General features: G+C 33.0%; 1 protein-coding gene across 1 annotated transcript in view; it reads left to right on the top strand.

Annotated features, from left to right (window-relative positions):
* The window catches only part of MCTP2 (multiple C2 and transmembrane domain containing 2), a 185,918-nt gene that overhangs the window by 136,218 nt on the left and 31,838 nt on the right, over positions 1-17,862 (top strand). Inside the window, exon 16 of the mRNA XM_044660134.1 lies at positions 16,429-16,551. Within this exon, the coding sequence (XP_044516069.1) occupies positions 16,429-16,551 (123 nt within the window). The remainder of the gene's footprint in view (positions 1-16,428; positions 16,552-17,862) is intronic.

Genomic DNA, 17,862 nt, shown 5'->3' with positions numbered 1-17,862 from the left:
CCCTAAATGACTAATATATTGAAATTATTGGGCTCTTAGGCTTCCTGCAGAGCTGCCCGATTATTTGCCATATGCTTACACAGATATACTTTGATTTATGATAAATCCCCATAAGAATTTGCATGGCTGTTCTCCATCATCATTATTATCATCATCATCACCATCAGCATCATGTGTTTCAAATTAAAGCTTGATAAATCAATTACATTTTAAACTTAATAAGGACACAAACAAGTTAAACTAAGACAGTAGTACATCCTTTGTAAGGATTCTTTCATGATGCAAAATATTTTTTTGCATATTTACTTTTTATTAAAGTAGGGTATATTTGCATTATTTTATAATCAGTTTTTTAAAACATCATTGATATCAGACTGCAGCATGACAAACATGGTGCTAGCCTTGGAGTTGGGCAGCCCTGGCCACTGCTGCATAAGAGGTATATGGCATCCTGAGCAAGTCTCTTAACTTTTTAGTGTTTTAGTTAACTCTCTAAGACTAAAAATTTCAGAGATGGGCCAACTCAAGTTGGTAAAGGTCATTTCCTCATCAAGGAATTAACCTCTGGTACCAATGAGTGATAGGTGCAGTCCCTATCCCTATTCCTTTTATTAGCATAATAGTTTTTGCATGGGGTTGATTTACTAGTATGTGGCATTTTCTTTTCCAAATCAGCAATCAATCATCTTTATTATATCTGGAACAATTTAGCAAACATTAATTAATACCTACTGTGTACAAAGCATTTCACTGGGTCTTTTAGAAAGATTAAGACATGCTCTCTTCTTCCCTAGGATGAATTACAAAACATATATCTATAATTTTATTACAAAATAGAATATACTCACTGCAGAAGACAAATACAAGCCTAGTGCTATGCAAGTAAATAAGATGTATCATGGGATTTTGACTAAGGATAAACCTCAGAGATAATCTAGTCCAACCTTTTCCCTTTGCAGATAAGGAAAGTGAAATTCAGAGAGAGGGAACTCAAGTCAGATTTGTAATAAGTAGCCAAGACAGAACCCAATGATAGAAAATGATTTGGTTAAGATGGCCTTTGATTTGCCTTCTAATACTGAGAGTCTGTGATTTGTTGGTGGGGGAATGGGGAAAAATCATGGTAGTACTGGCAGTATCATCAAATTGTAAATAATAAGTATTTTGCTTTTCTCTTGAGGAAGTTTTGAATCCATACCATCAGATAGCTCCTAAAGTATATCTCCGTTCTGCCCTTTTTTATACACTATTATAGTGGCTATCTTTATAATAATTAATCATGATTTTATACTGCAATGATTATCCTTCCTCCCAGACTACTGTCCTTTATTGGTTAGCAGGCCCTTAATATGATCCAGCCTAAATACTATCGTATTTTATGAAGCTGTTAAAGTATTTGGGATTTTAATTGTTCTTTAGCTAAACACCCTTGTTATGCATTCATTCCCCTTTGCTGTCACCCACCAATGAGACTACTACTTGGCTTTTAGTTGATAAAGCATATAGGCTCCTTAAAGCCGGGGCTTGTTTTATTTTTGAATTCCTGGAAGTTCTGGGTCATATGAGCAAAAAGATGGAGGACTAGATATTTTTTTTTGATCCTAAAAAATTCTCAAACCTAACCTCTCCAAAACAGAAATTATACACCCAAAATAAAGCAGCTCCTGTTGTCTTCATGATCTGGGGACCCAGAATCCAAAAGAAGGCAAGAAAAAACAGAAATGAGCTAGCACCTATCCTGAGCCCACTCAGCTTACCTCCTCCACTTCTCATATTACTGGCAAGAGAATAGCAGTAGTCAAACCAAGTACCCAATGCAGAGGCTTGCCATAAAACCCAATTCCACAGTCCAGCTGTACATGACCTCTTTCCAGGGCCAGGAAGACCCTAGAACTCTATTGTGCTGTAAGAAATTATGAAAGGAATAATTTCAGAAAAAAACCATGGGAAGCCATATAAAATGAAATAAGCAGAATAAGTGAAAACCTTATATAGAGTAGCAGCAATATTGTAATGCTAATCCACTGTGAACATCTTTGCTACTCTGATCAATGAGATAATTCTTTTTTTTTAATTTTTCTTTTAGTTAATTAATTAACTAAATCTATATTTTAAAATATTTTCCATGTTTACATGATTCATTTTCTTTCCTTCCCCTCCCAGAGCTAACAAGCAATTCCACTGGGGTATGCAAATGTTATCACCTGATACCTATTTCCAAATTATCCAATGAGATAATTCTTGACAGTTCTAAAGAACTCATAATGAAAAATACTCCCATCTTCCAGAGAAGGAACTTATGAACTCTGAGTGCAGGTTGAAGCATATTTTTTAAATTTTCTTTAGTTTTCTTCCTTTTTTTACAATATAGCTAATATGGAGAAATGTTTTGCATGACTTCACATATATAATAAATACCCTATTGCTTGCCTTTTCAATGGGCAGTGGGAGGGCAAAAGAGAAGAGAATTTAGAACTGAATTTTTTAAAGATGAATGTTGAAATTAAAAAAGAGAAGGAAATATGACTCCTCATTTAGTAAAGAAGTTCAGCCATCTGTGAATAGATAACTGAAAAAAGAAAAAAAGATTCAACAGGAGGATTAGACACAGGACCCAAAAGAATGTGAGGAGAACATGGAATGACAACACTATTCCTGAGTACTTAAAACAGAAGAATTATGAAAACAGAATTTATAGGTGTATAGCAAAAATAATAGGTAAAAAATGTAGAATCTTCAATGGCATATCTTAACAAAGAAACAAAAGAGAGATCATTTGACAAGGGACGCAAATATAGAGGAGTAAAAGACAATCTAGAAGAAAAGAAACAAAAAATCCCCAATAATATTATGAGAAAATTTGTTCTTTTATGAATTCGAGGCAGGTAGCATGGTACTTGTGCATACTAGTTGCTTACTAATTTTCACTGATTTTGGACTTCCTTTAATTTCTAAGTTTTGCTGTAATATATATATATATATACTTGATACTGTCAGAAGTTTTACCTCCCAAATAAATTACCTTACTCTATGTAACAGTAGAACTTAGCTCACTATAAAATCCGTGTCTTTTAAATGATGAAATATTTACTATATTTTTCTTAAGTTAAATATTTAATGAAAAATATTCCTCACTCTTTCATTGATTTTTGTGCATATGATCTCTAAAAGGGTCTGCCTCAGCATGTTCTTGGTTGAATTTTCAGCAATATAACTTAAAACTCTATGACAAGAGGCAAATGGCATCTCTGCCAGAGTTATGTTCTTATACTAAGCACTTGTTGCACTGATGAATAATAATAGTGTAGAATTTCTGACTTAAAAGATCTATTTGTCATTTCAGTCTTTATTTTTGATGAGCCTATTTTACTAGAAAACACAAAGTTCATGATGCTTACCTAATTGACCTAGTTGGAATTTTTGTTTGAATGTATTTTGAATAAATAACATTAAAGCAATTTCAAGATCCTAAATAACAGAAGTTTTTAAAAATATCTTTTTTAGTCCATTTCCAATTTTAATATGTCTCTTTAGTTTTGTGTAATTATAAATGACCCAATCATTAAGTAGCATAAAACTACTTTGCACTAACAATAATTGTAAGGAAAAATATAAACTAATTACCTTTATATTCTTTGGTCCAAATCACAGTTATGACACTTATCTCTATGACCTGGGGGGTTTATAAGCTACTTAACCACTTTGAGGCTGAATTTCCCCTAATGTAAAGAGAATGGGCTAGCTTCCAACTCTAAATGTATTGCCCTTTGTTTTAGTGAAATTCCATGACTGTATTGTACATATTTTAAAGTTAGAATTACAAGGTGGTCAATGAAAGAGATTTTTACAGTCACTTATAGAAATCACTTCAATTATTTTATAACATTTCGTACACACATTTTATACATAGAAATTAGTGATTATAGGCTATGATGCTATTTAAAAGTATATAAATTATTTGAAAGCTGGGTTGTCAGAACTTTAAGAAACTTCCTGAACTGTATTGCAATAAACATGATCTCTCATGATTTCACTTTGGTATTGTAGTCCATATGAGGAAATCTCCAACTGATTTGTTGGATCTCCAATATCTGGCTCTACTTCTCCTTTAGGGCTCTAGAGGTACCATTTAGTAATCAGAGAGGATGCTTCAAAGCTATCAGTTTGGGCTCAAAATGGCATTCTTCCCCCAAACTTTCAGCATCAAAGATTATCAGTTTAAATCATTTTAATCACCCATCCTCAAGTAACTTTAGAAAGAGATATTTCTAAGGTTGTAAACCATAAAAATAATTGTTATAAGACATTCTTCCAAGGCCTGGGGTAAACTCTCCCACAAGTAAATACAGAGGAGTCCAGAGTTAAGTGGGTACCAACTTGGAGAGTACATATGTCGAAGACAATTTACAATTTCTGGTTGCTGAAAGCCCTTTTCTCTTATTCATAGTATAATTACTCCATTAATTAAATTATACTATTAATAATGTGTTTTCTTCTGGGCATGTTGTGTTTCCATAGCTTTTAATGCACACCCAACTATCAACTGATCCGAGGCTACTGCTAGGACACCAATAGAAAAGTGAGAAGCCCAATATCTTTCAGACCCTTTCAGAGTTATAAGAACCTTCTCTGACTATGGAGAAGGGGAGAGGGAAAGAGTAAAGAAACCAGTCATAACTGAAGCTATGGCCTCTCCTTTCCACCAAACAATTTCTCCTCAGGAATGCTGGAAAGACATACTCAAAGTTAAATAGATGCTTTTTTAAATGAAAGTCCCAAAGGATATAATAAAATCCCATAACCAAATGGAAAAGTCTTCCAGTCTTGAATCAGTTCCCTTCATCAAGAATCTTTCAAAGGTTTTCATACTTAGACTAAGGACTATGATTGAAATTGTTTGATTAAGCATCTTATGACTTAATTGAAATGAGGGGGAGTGACTTGATTGAGTAAATATGTAACAATCTGCCCTTAAACTTTTTTTCCCTGAAAATACGCATTACTATTTGTATACCACTGATTTTTACATTTTAGCCTCTATCATGTCTTTTACATCTTTCATTCAGCCTAGATTAACCCATTATTTTCTAAAATGAAAGCAGTTTTTACAAAATACAAGGGAACAATGTTTGAAGAAATAAGTGAAGTAGCATGTGAAATATCAAGGAAGGGGTTACATTAAATAAGTGTGTATCAATCTAATATAGAGATTCTTAACCTTTTGTTTTGTTTCATAGGCCCCTTTATTGATCTTTACAAAATTCTACAAGTTTTGTAGACAAAAGTCTTCAAAATTCCTTTTCCAAAATATTGTTTTGGAATAAAAGGAAATAAATAAAAATAAATAAAAGGAATAAAAGGAAAGCAATTACATCAAAATATCATTATCACTTTTTAATTCATGGGGAGGAGGTCAAGGAGTGAGAAGACAGAGAAATTCCTGAATAATTTTCAGAATGAGACCAAAGCTACTAGAATGAAAGCTGCCAGGACTGACATTCCCAAAACCCCAAGTCTCTGTCCACTCTAGATAGAATTTCTTCGAAGTGGGGACAGACACCACCAACTCCTCTTCCCCTTCTCTTCAAGAATAAGACTCCCATTATGATAATAAGTGTTATTGGTCAATCTAATCCTGGGATATTGTTAAAGCTATCCAAATAGCTTGAGTATTTATCACAATAGAGAGGAGGCACAACTAGATCACCCCTAGGCTTTTTGTAGCACCTTATTCACATCTTTATAATTCCTTCTTACCCTAGAGATTCAAAGCTATTGTTGAGGTATAAGTATGGTACATTTTCTCTTTGCTTGAACCTGATATGGCATAGATGATGGTCAAGTTTAGGGTTAATTCACAATAAAATGAATCATCTCTTCTAGAAAAAACAAGTTCATAGACACCATGTTAAGAACTCTTGTTTTAGCATGTTCTCTCTAAAGAGTTATTTTTCTTTTATTTTTGGAAGATACACATTAAAAAATAACATGTTCATGTAAGATATTACACCTTGAAGAAGCAAGCAATTTGGCTACTGAAAGACAGAGGTAAAATACTTTTACATAAAGAGTAAGAAATAAATCACCATGGGTTGAATGTAAAGAAACACCTTTTCATAAGTAAACAGTTTGAGTACTGAAAGGAGCAATAAAGAGATTTCCCTTCAATTAAGAAAAAAAACTGCCCAAATCTAGGTACAAAGAAAGGGTTTTCAGAAGTGATTTGAAAAGTTTGTTTGCCAAAAATACAGAAATGAACTTTTAGATGTAATTAGAAGAGTTTGTCACCTTGCAATGGATTTAAAATGGTGTCCCTTTAATATATAAACATTTTGTTGCCTAAAAGAGACAAAGAAAAAATGTTATTTAACAAAAACATATAAAATAAGGATTTAAAGTGTTTTCAGAGACCCAGTGTTAGGAGGCTCATTTTGAGGCCTTCAGGATGACTCAAGTAAGAGGATATGAATGTGAGACATTATGGTCTTTCAATTTATTTGCATGCAGTTGATTTTAAGTGGCTACTGAGAAGTTAAAATTCACAAGATGATAAATCACATAACAATCTCAAGGTTACGAAATAATTTTGCAAACACTCAGTTCAGAGAAGTGGAGTTTGTGAGTTGTTTGTTTTTTGTTTACATTAACCTCACTGATTATCAGAGAATGAAAAGATTTAAGCCATCGAATGAATAAAAATTTAGGAGTCTGGACAGGAGGATTAAAAATAGAACAGAAAGGAAAACAGGGAGTGAAAGTACCAGAAGTAAGGGATTTGTATGGGGAAAAAAAGAAACAGCAGGAGATTCACCTATTAAGACATCAGATGCTAGTTCCTGGTTGGCTGGAAAAAGACATTCTAACTAGGAGATAGTTATTTTGCCACTAACACCATCTATAATGGAGAGAAATGAAGCCTCTCATAGGTACTTATTCTCTATTGCCCTCTCTGGTGTGAAAAGGAAGAACAAGAAGGAGAAATAAAAGTTTTACAGCTAGTTGGCTGCTAAATTGGCTGAAAGCTGATCGAAAGGATGGATGATACAGAACCTCTGTGAGTGAAGAGCTAGCTGAGCTTTTTGGCATTCCAGAGAAAAGCCCAGCCTGATGAGCTTTGAAGTTTCAGGCTTAAAGGGGAATTTCTTTCTTCCATTTTGACTGATTGTTAGTTAAAAGACCTTGACAAAGCTTCATCCATCCTAGAATAGAAGCCTAGATATTGCCCAACAAGAAAACTTTTAAGGACAAGAAGTAGAACAATTAACAGAGAATTGGTTTCAGGGGGTGCAAATATTTCTAAATGGACTGATAATACCTGAATTCCAGAACTGAGAATTACCCTGAACGTAAGGATTTTTTTTCTCTATTTACGTGTCCAATGTTAGTATTGCTTAGGTATACATCCAATCCTCCCCACAGAGTTATTGGTGCTTCGTATGCATCTTGTGCTAAATAGACCCCCCCGCTTTTGTTTTATATTAAGCAAATGAGATTATTATTGCTTTTAACTTATTAAGAAAATGGCTCTATTTAGGATCTAATGGTGTTACTTTTGTGAATGCCTAACCAGTGCAAGCATTTAGATAAAAGCACATTGCTAGGGGTTCAAGACCTACAGTGGTGAGTAGGGAGAATATATCCCTACAACAGGTTTTCTATGGAACATGAGAGAGTTTAATCATAACTTCATAGTGGTGTCTTTCCCTGGGATTCAGAACTTCCAGCTTGAAAAAAGATCTGGGTAAATTAGGTAGCACAAAGAAAGGGCGTAGGTGGCCCAGGCTACAGGTAAGATGATATACTATGAGATCCATATCTAGGCAGACAATGTAGGAATTAGATTAATGTCTGAAAATGTATGTAATTAATCATTATATTTTCCTCTACAAATTTTAAAATATTCATTGCCTTCTTGAGTGTCATTTTTACAGAAGATTGTATTTCCAATTTAAGAATGAAAGAATAGGATTGAGCATATAAAACTTTACATTTACTTTTCAGGAACAGACCTGATTTCTAGCCTATATCTATAAAATGGTACTTTATAATACATACATAGCCTGGAAAAAGGCAGAGGATGACAAATGTTCACAAAAGGAAAAAGTGTTAAGCTCATAAATTCTGTTTCTGTTTCCCCTTTTATTATCAATTGTTACTGTGGATTTATTCACATGATCAGAGAACTATAGATTCAGAGCTGGCAAAGGATATCAGAGACCATATACTCTTACCCCTTCCTTTTTTCAGATGAGGAAATGAAAATGTAGGGAGAGTGCATGGCTTTTGCAAAGTCATATATGTAATAATACGGGTGGTATTTGAAAACAGGTCCTTTGACTCCAAAATCAATATTTTTTTCATTGCACTTTTCTACCTCTATAGCTTTCTGACCTAATTATAGCTTTTAGTCATTGAAAGCAGATTTCCATTTCAATAAAATTTGAACCTTACTTTGGGGAATTATATTACATCATCCAATATTACTGTTATTATGTACAATGTTCTTCTAGTTCTACTTATTTTGCTCTGCATCAGTTCCCACAGATTTTTCCAGGTTTTTTTCTGAAATCATTTTGTTTATCATTTCTTATAGCAAAATAGTATTCCATTACCAACATGTGCCACAAGTTATTCAGCCATTCCTCAATGTAAGGTTCTTAATAATCCTTTCCATTACTACCAGAGTCTGGCTCAAGAAATTTACTCCTTCAGTGCCAGCAACAAAAAGTTACTGAGTTGAAAACACTAAATAGCATAGTGAATAGAGCACTGGGCTTGGCTGGAATTCTGCCTCAAATACTTTACTAACTATGTGACCCTGACCAAGTCTGGGAATCTCTGTGAACCTCAGTTTTCTCATCTGTAAAAGGGACAAATAATAATAGTACCTGCTTCACAGGATGATTGTAAGGATCAAATGAATTAAATATGGAAAACATTTTGAAAACCTTAAAACTATATAAGGTTCGTCATTATTTTATTGTTGTTTTTCTGTTTCTTCTATTGTCATTTTAAGTAATTTCCAAATTCCCTAAAATGTTCCAACTATTGTTGGATAAAAATACCCATCTCAAAAATTATTTTGAAATATCTATATCCTTTCTTAAGTGTATATGTAGTAATGTACATTATTATATACATATTATATGTGTTATATATGTATAATTATATACATAATATAATATATATTCTTAAGTGTATGTAATTATACACTTAAGAAAGGCTATAAAATATAAAATAAGTGCTAGTGTTTTTCCACTGTTGATTATCTCCAAATGATCCTGGATATCTCTTGTTTGTAAATTTGTCTGCCTCCCCTGTTAGACTATGAGCTCTTAGATGGCAGAAACTATCTTTTGCCTTTGTTTCCTCAGACTTTCTTACAATGCCTGACACATAGTAAAAAATAAATGCTTCTTGATTGACTGGCTAATTGACTGAAGATGAAAAGTACTGAATTATATTGAATTGGAGTCTATGATTGATCAGTAATCAAGGATATAGATATACACATATAATATACACATAAAATAGGAAAAAGATATAATTATACATATATGTATATATATATACACACAAACTATGGTATCAGTGTATATATATACATACATATATATGCATGAATGAATATATATATATACACACACACAAACACAGATATACATTTTGTTTGTTCCATGTTATGCTGTTTACTTGCTCAATCATAAGACCTAATTCATTCCTTAATCTTGGTCCTCAGTCAAGTAGTCATTCAAGTAGATAGATTAAACAAATATCTATGTGTGTATATATAGTGTTTGTATAGATTTGTATGACCATACATAAAAGTACATATAATATATAAAAGTTTATCCTATGGAAAGTGTATATTATTAAATGTGTTTCAATTGTAAAGCATATGCATTTTATGTATATTAATAAGATCTAAATTATATTCGTCAGCACCTTTACTCATTTTGCTTTGGGTTTGTCAAAGCCAGGAATCATCCCAGTTTGAACTTTGTAAATGCCATGCCACCTGAAGCAATGCCATATGCTCTATAAGTAAATTAAAATATTTATCAGTGCTACAATTTGGAGTCAGGGCATATCCCCAATTAATAGACTTTATTTGCTGTTCCTTTTGCGATTTGTGTATATGTGTGTGTTTCTGGAAGATGACTACTAATCCTTGTGATAATTTGATAAGAATATTAGTTAATGATTGGTATTAAAATGTGCAAGATTGAAAAAGAGTCATTAGAAATAACTAAGCTTTTTTTTTTTTGAGAAGGGGTACTTTTATAATTTCTACACATAAAAACACTGCATTTTTTGTGATAATAGAACATGTAATGTGATTAGAATAGCATTTGTTTCTTTTGCCTTGGGAATTTTTAGAGCTGAACTGGGATTCTTCCATTTCAAAATACATTCTAAGTTATGATAAGTTCAACATTTACTTGCATTGCCTAAATTTAAGGTTTCTTACATCTGAAAGGGGATATAGAATGCCAATTGACAAATATAACTATTAGAATATGGAATAATATTGAATATCTAGTTGTGATGCACAAGTGAAAAAAAAGAGAGCTGACTCATTCAAACAATATTCCTGAAGAGTTCATGTGATTTAAGTTGAGACTGTCTCCTCTCATCTTTTATATTTCTGTCAAAAGAAATACTCCAGTAGAATGCAACAGAAATAGAGCCCCTCCTCAGTACTACAGAAGAAAAAGTTTGTTGTCCTCAATCACATTTGCTTGAACTGATTAGGCTTTTTGAAATAGCATTCTATTAATCAGATATAATCAACTGGATCCATCACCAGTACTGACTGGGATGTTAATGTTCTTTTTAGTAGTAGAGCAGAAGTCTAGTCAAATATGAGTTCTGGGGGTTTTACTCTATCTGCTTTTCCTCCAAAGCATCTCTTCAACCTTTGCTTTTACATTGAGAATTGAACATTATTTATTACATTAACCACTTCTCATTTATCATTCTTCTTTAGAGGCATTCTTTACTTTGGGATAGGGGTATCGATGACTCATATTTTAGAAAGCAGATTTGTCTGTATCTTAAGCTTGTTTTATTCATATATCCTATTACCATATGTGAACATTTTACATTCATATTAAATCTTATTATTTCTATCTTGTCTTATGATACTTCAGTTCATTCTTTAACGAAGCAAAATGGAAATTTAATGATCATTCAGTTTGATTACCAATAATGATTATATTAACAAAACTATCCATCAAATCTTTACTTCACAGATATCTTTAAGTTTAGTTTAATGAATATATTTGCATTGCAATTTAGCGGCAAAATGAATCAAAATATGTAGCATTTTTTATTGCTCATTTGTTCAATTGCAGATGTCACTTGGATCACCATCCTTACAATGGTGGTTGCCCTTAGTTCTTAAAGGCTATATTAGTGAAGATAAATCTCTGAGAGGAGGCATCATGCCAGAAATGTTTTGAGCTTTATTATAGCAGCAGACTTTCCAAGGACTGGTGGAGATGTTTATCATTATTAAGTTGGCTACTTACTCTTGAATTATCCATCTTTAATGAGAAATTCAAAATGGCCCTCAGTTATATGTTCCTCCCTTGTAATTCTGTGGTAACAATTGAAGAGGAGTTAAAGGGTTGTAAATATCACATTTTTAGACCATCAATAAATTATAAATATCAGTACTCAAACTTATGGAGTATTTTACCAGTAACCAAAAAGTGGCCATGCTACTTGGTATGAATATGAACATTTTCATTATGAAACTAGAAGACAGATGTAAGTTGCAACTAATTAGAGTCATGGCTCATGGTTCTCATTAGAGATTCAAATCAAGAAGGCGGTTTTCTTCTTCATCCAAAGGAAACAAGTATTTTTTGAGATACTTGATTATCTTATTATGCAGTATTCACGATATACAAAATGATTACCATGAAGGTGTGAAATGTTCAGTCTTTTTTTACACAGAATAAAAAAGTATAGAAACTCTACGAAATCAACAAGATCCTCCAAATTTAAGTGAATATGTTATGTGTCAACTAAATATTTATCAAGTGTTCCTTAGATGCCAAGTATTGTGTTAAATACTGGGGATACATGAATGCCTGCCCTTTGATCCAGCCATACCATTGTTGGGTTTGTGCCCCAAAGAGATCAAAGATAAACAGACTTGTACGAAAATATTTATAGCTGCACTTTTTGTGGTAGCAAAAAACTGGAAAACGAGAGTATGCCCTACAATTGGGGAATGGCTGAACAAATTGTGGTATATGCTGGTGATGGAATACTATTGTGCTAAAAGGAATAATAAACTGGAGGAATTCCATGTGAACTGGAAAGAACTCCAGGAATTGATGCAGAGCAAAAGGAGCAGAACCAGAAGAACATTGTACACAGAGACTGATATACTATGGTAAAATCGAATGCAATGGACTTCTGTACCAGCAACAATGCAATGATACAGGACAGTTCTGAGGGATTTATGGTAAAGAACGCTACCCACATTCAGAGGAAGGACTGCAGGAGAGGAAACATAAAAGAAAAACAACTGCTTGAACGCATGGGTCGAGGTGGACATGATTGGGGATGTAGACTCAAAACTACCACACCAATGCAACTATCAACAATTTGGTAATAGGTCTTGATCAATGACACATGTTAAAACCAGTGGAAATGTGCATCGGCCATGGGTGGGGGGAGTGCGGGGGGTGAAGGGAAAAGTAGGAGTATGAATCATGTAACCATGTTAAAAATGAATATTTATAAATGGTTAAAAAATCATTGATGAAAAATAAATAAATAAATATTGGGGATCCAAAGAAAGGCAAGGCAATGGGGGTGGTGGAGACTAAGACAGGAATTTTGCATAAGGAAGAATTTGAACTGAATCTAGTAGGAAAGCAGGGAAATCAGAAGACAGAGTTAAGAAGTGAAAAAATTCCAAGAAGGAGGAACAGTTGATGAAAAGGCACAGAGTCTAGAGATGGAATGATATTCAAGAGCTTCATTGGAAAAATAAGGATTGGTGAGAATGAGGAAAACCATTTTCTGGAAAATATGATACAGAAATAATAAACAAAATAGAACAGATAAGGTTAGACTCTAATGCAGCCACAGAACTTTAAATCTTAAGAACTTCTAAAAGAATTAGAAGACATTGACTATAAAGAGTACCTGATAACATATGTGCACATACATACACATTCACAAAATTGGTTACATTTTAACCCAAAGGAAATAACTGGTTATTACAGAGTTGTCACTGCTGGATCAGATACCGTCAGATAATTATCTTGTTAGAACAAGAATCAAAATGAACATAAAGCTAAAAGAAAAAATACAAAAGTGAAAATATACTTATTTTAGCTGAGTTAATCAAATTGAAGGATTGTTAGAAGCCTTCCCCGAGTTTATGAATACTAGAAATATTTGTTGAGAAAAAATATATGTAGTGTCTATCAACCCATGGAACATTTATATTTTTGTGATCACTTCCCAAAATAGTGACATCTTGTAGGACTTGGGGGCTCTGTAACTCTTTTTTCAATCACAGTGATCCCTAAGTATTGCCAAGACTGAGAAGAGAATGAGATACTCAAGTACTGTTTTAACCCAATTTTTACCTTTAATGAAATTATCGTACTGGTTTACTGACAGAATGTTAACTTAGGACTGATCTGAACCTTCACAGAAATGGACTGTCTTGAGGAGGCAAACTCTTTGAGAAACTCAGGAATATGAAGCCAGATTCAAAATGAGAAGTAAAGTAGAGAAGTGCTGCATTTGATCTCAGTGAAGAAATGCTAAGATACAGAGTAGGAAAAATATCTTTATGAGATTTATAAACTTATCTGACTAGAGTTGGAAGCACAACTGCCAACCTCATAGAGATGATCACATCCAGAAAAGCAAAAATCTTCAGGCCCCTGCAGTGTGCTTTGAAGTATCAAGTCAAAGGGAAGGAACTAGACAATTAAAACTTATCTAAAGATGTTATCATTAAAGGAAAATGAATATTGGCTATAAGATAAGGACTTCAAAACTGACAATACCTTTCCTTAAAAAGTTTAACAGATGTATTGCAAATTCCAAGAAGAAGCTAGTGATAGAGAGCTGGCCTTGAAGCCATGAAAAATTTGGATTCAAGTTCTTCTTCTTATACATACTGATTTTATGACCCTGGGGAGATCACGTAACCTTTTAATGTTCTAGTCAACTTTTTAATATTATAAGTTGCAGAGAAGATGCTGCCTCACATTGGAAAAGGGAGTTTCCTAATCCAGGAATTCTTTATACCAATACAGTCATAGATACAATCTCTATCCCTGTCCTATCACATTTACCAGAATGAGGTGTTCAAAAAAGCTTCAAACACTTGACTTAAATGACTAATGGGAAAATATGGCAGCAAAGAGACTCACTCGTTTAGAATATAAATTAATTTTGTAAAATCTTAAGGAGAAGGGTGGTGAGACAAGAGATAGAATATTGACTCAAAAAACAGCAATAAGAATTATTTTGAATGGAAAAATCAATTTAGAAAAGCTTGATAAGAGACAAAACTAAGCAAAATCATCCTAAGAGATTTTAGAGATGAATTCAGGACAACAGAGACAAAGGATGGAAAAGACCAGTGGAGAGTTTTTACTGAACTCTTTTCACCATCAGAAGAGACACTTTACTTTGGACCCTAATATTACAGTTATTTAAGAAATAGAATGCCACTGAAGAAAGCAAAGATAGGAAAATCAGCTTACCAAAGCCAAATATACACAGAAAAAGTCCATATTTGAGTCTTCCTGATATGGAGGGCATTGAGGGATCAATTGGCAAGTAATCTGAAGGAAAAGAAGCTACTTCAAGCATAGACCATTTTTTTTTTCACTTTGAGGACTGAACCTATGATTTCATAGATACAGGAACTCCCCAAAGGGAAACTCCTTTCATCTATGCCTATTGACATCTGTTCTGTCATTTATTATTTAAAACAGTTGTTTATAGCCACTGAAAGTTTGGACAACTTGAGCTGGGACACACATAGAAAAGTCAGAACTTGTACCCAGGACTACCTGACTCTGAGGCTGCCCTCTGTTCATTACCACACTGCCATCAAATCAAATAAGATTTAACTGTTTTTGTAATTGTTGTTTAAGGACCAAACTAATTAAAATATACAAACAGATATGTGTGTTTGTGTATACATGCATGTATGCAAGTATATTATATACATAAATATATGTATTTCAAGAATAAGATAAAGTTGGTAGAAGTGAGAATGAGATCTAATCCATAGATAAAATTCATTGATTTTAGATGCATCTCAAGCTTTGCAAAGGAAACAATGATTGTAAAAGAGTAAAGATACAGTCTACTACTATGTAATGCCATTTGTGAAAACCTTCACAAATATTGTCACATGCACACACATATATATATGCATATATATATAATACCTTCAAGGATATCCTTGATGTGTTGTAGATTATTTCATAAAATTATATAGAAATAAGGAAGGATAAACAGATGTGCACATGTATACTTTTATGTGTTCATAAATATGTGTGCATATTTATACATGCATACTTTCTTAACTATACAATTTATGGGAATAATTTACACGAGCATCAAGGATATCCTTGAAATTATTAAGTATATGTGTGTATATGTATACACACAAATATAAATGTGTGAATATATTATATATACTCACATATATACATATATTTTCCAATTTCTATTCAATTTTATGAAAATACTTTACAGAAGCAAAAAAGGACATGGTTGAGAGTATTTTGAGAGAACAGGCAAGTTTTTAAAAATAACAATCCTCAATTGACTACATCTTTACTCTCATACAAACTTTATATCCTTTGCAAAGCCAAAGATGATATTTGAGTTCAGAGACTCTTGACTGCATCCTTAATGTCTGCCAGCATTGACTTTCACCTACTGAACCTACTTCTGCCTTCTCCCAAATCCGAAAGAGAGAGAAACAGAGAGACAGAGAAGGAAGGAGAGTGAGAGGGAGACAAATTCATATTCCTATGGCTAGGGGGAAAACTCTATCACCTTTGACATTAACTTAGGAAAGAAGGAAGGGAGGAAGAAAGGAAAGAAAGAAAGAAGGAATGAAGGAAAACAAAAGAAAACAAAATTATCTGACTGTTCTTCTAACCTTTCCCCTTCCTTTTGGGTCAAACGATCTTTTCATCTGCCTTTTTTCTTTTATTGGGTATTTTATAGCATATAATATATGTATATAATCATATCATACATTAATATATCTTGTATTACATATTCTGATTGTGTGATTTTTAATAGGAATACTGTTTGGCTTAAATTTTTTAAAAAGGAACTTGATGGTCAGTGACATAATGCTAGATATCAGCTCTTTTCCTACTGTTCTCATGTAGCTTTACTTTTCCCCCTCAGGTGTTTCTGGTCACTGTCTGGAATTTTGACCTGTACATGATCCCCCTGGGTTTATTGTTGCTCTTTGTTTATAATTTCATCAGACCCATGAAAGGAAAGGTCAGCAGTGTCCAAGACAGCCAGGTAAGCCAAGCTCCCCATCAGCTTTGACATTTGAGTAAAGAATAATTTGTCGTTTAAAAACTTAATCCAAATTTGTTTTATTTTAGACATATTTAACAGTATTATCTGTTAGTTTCATTGAGGCTATCTTTTTATTTATATATATAGCAAAGCCCCTTTCCCCTAATGCATGTCAATGGCTCATTCTTCAGGTATGTATCTATTACACTCTAGAAGACATTGTAATGTTATATATTTAGAAAGAACATACATATTTATGGAATGCTACTTTGTTCAATTCTCTTTCTAAGTAAGTTACCAATTATCCTGTGTGTGATTAAATCTAGGTCCCATATAAGAGACTGTATAGATTTGACTCTGTGATTAATTTTCACGCTATTTTACTGAGATTGGATATATATCAAGAATAACATCCCTGGGAATGGAATAAATCGATTACATGAGGAATAGTATGGTATAGAGGAAAGTATCCTGAATCAGAGGACCAAAATTTGATTCTCAGATCCACTATTTACTGGCTAAGAGCAAGTGCCTTTACCTGTCAGAGTCTCAGTTTGCTTATCTATAAAATGGGGGAAATATTTGCATTATATGCTTTATAAAAGTCTGAACATTATGAAATATAAATATTTTTACAGGAAAATTCTTATTGTGATTCTAAATTCATTGTTATTTGTAATGTTATTTAAGGAGAGTATTTCATTAAAGAATAAAGAGATTTAACATCATGTTAAATATAGATATAATTTAAACACATAATATTTAATATAACCTAATAAATATATAATACAGAAAAATACACTGCAATAAAAATACAATCATCTAGCCATTTTCATAATTTCTTTGCCAATGATAAAGTCCATTCATTTTTTCCAAATATCTACATAGAAATTTTGTTCTATTAATGTGGAGCAACAATGGTATACTGAAAGAGTGTCAAAACTGTAGTCAGACTACTTACATTCTAATTCTGACCCTTTATCTTACTACCTAGGTGCTCTTGGGCAAGTCATTCACTTCTCTCCCCATCATTTTCTTCATCCATAAAAAGGGGGTTAAGTGGACTAAATGACTTTCCTCTTCCAAAATCTATGATTCTGTGATTTGCCCAAAATCATCTAGCTAATCAAGTATGACGAAAGACCTGAACCTAGATCTTCCTCTACCTAGATCTCTTTGTCTTTTAATGTTGTAGTTCTCTTTCTTTCTTCCTTTTTTCTTTCTTTCTTTCTTTCTTTCTTTCTTTCTTTCTTTCTTTCTTTCTTTCTTTCTTTCTTTCTTTCTTTCTTTCTTTCTTTCTTTCTTTCTTTC

Source organism: Gracilinanus agilis, chromosome 2, assembly GCF_016433145.1.
Source record: "Gracilinanus agilis isolate LMUSP501 chromosome 2, AgileGrace, whole genome shotgun sequence".
Classification (NCBI taxonomy): Eukaryota; Metazoa; Chordata; class Mammalia; order Didelphimorphia; family Didelphidae; genus Gracilinanus; species Gracilinanus agilis.
This window is presented reverse-complemented; position numbering and strand designations above follow the sequence as displayed.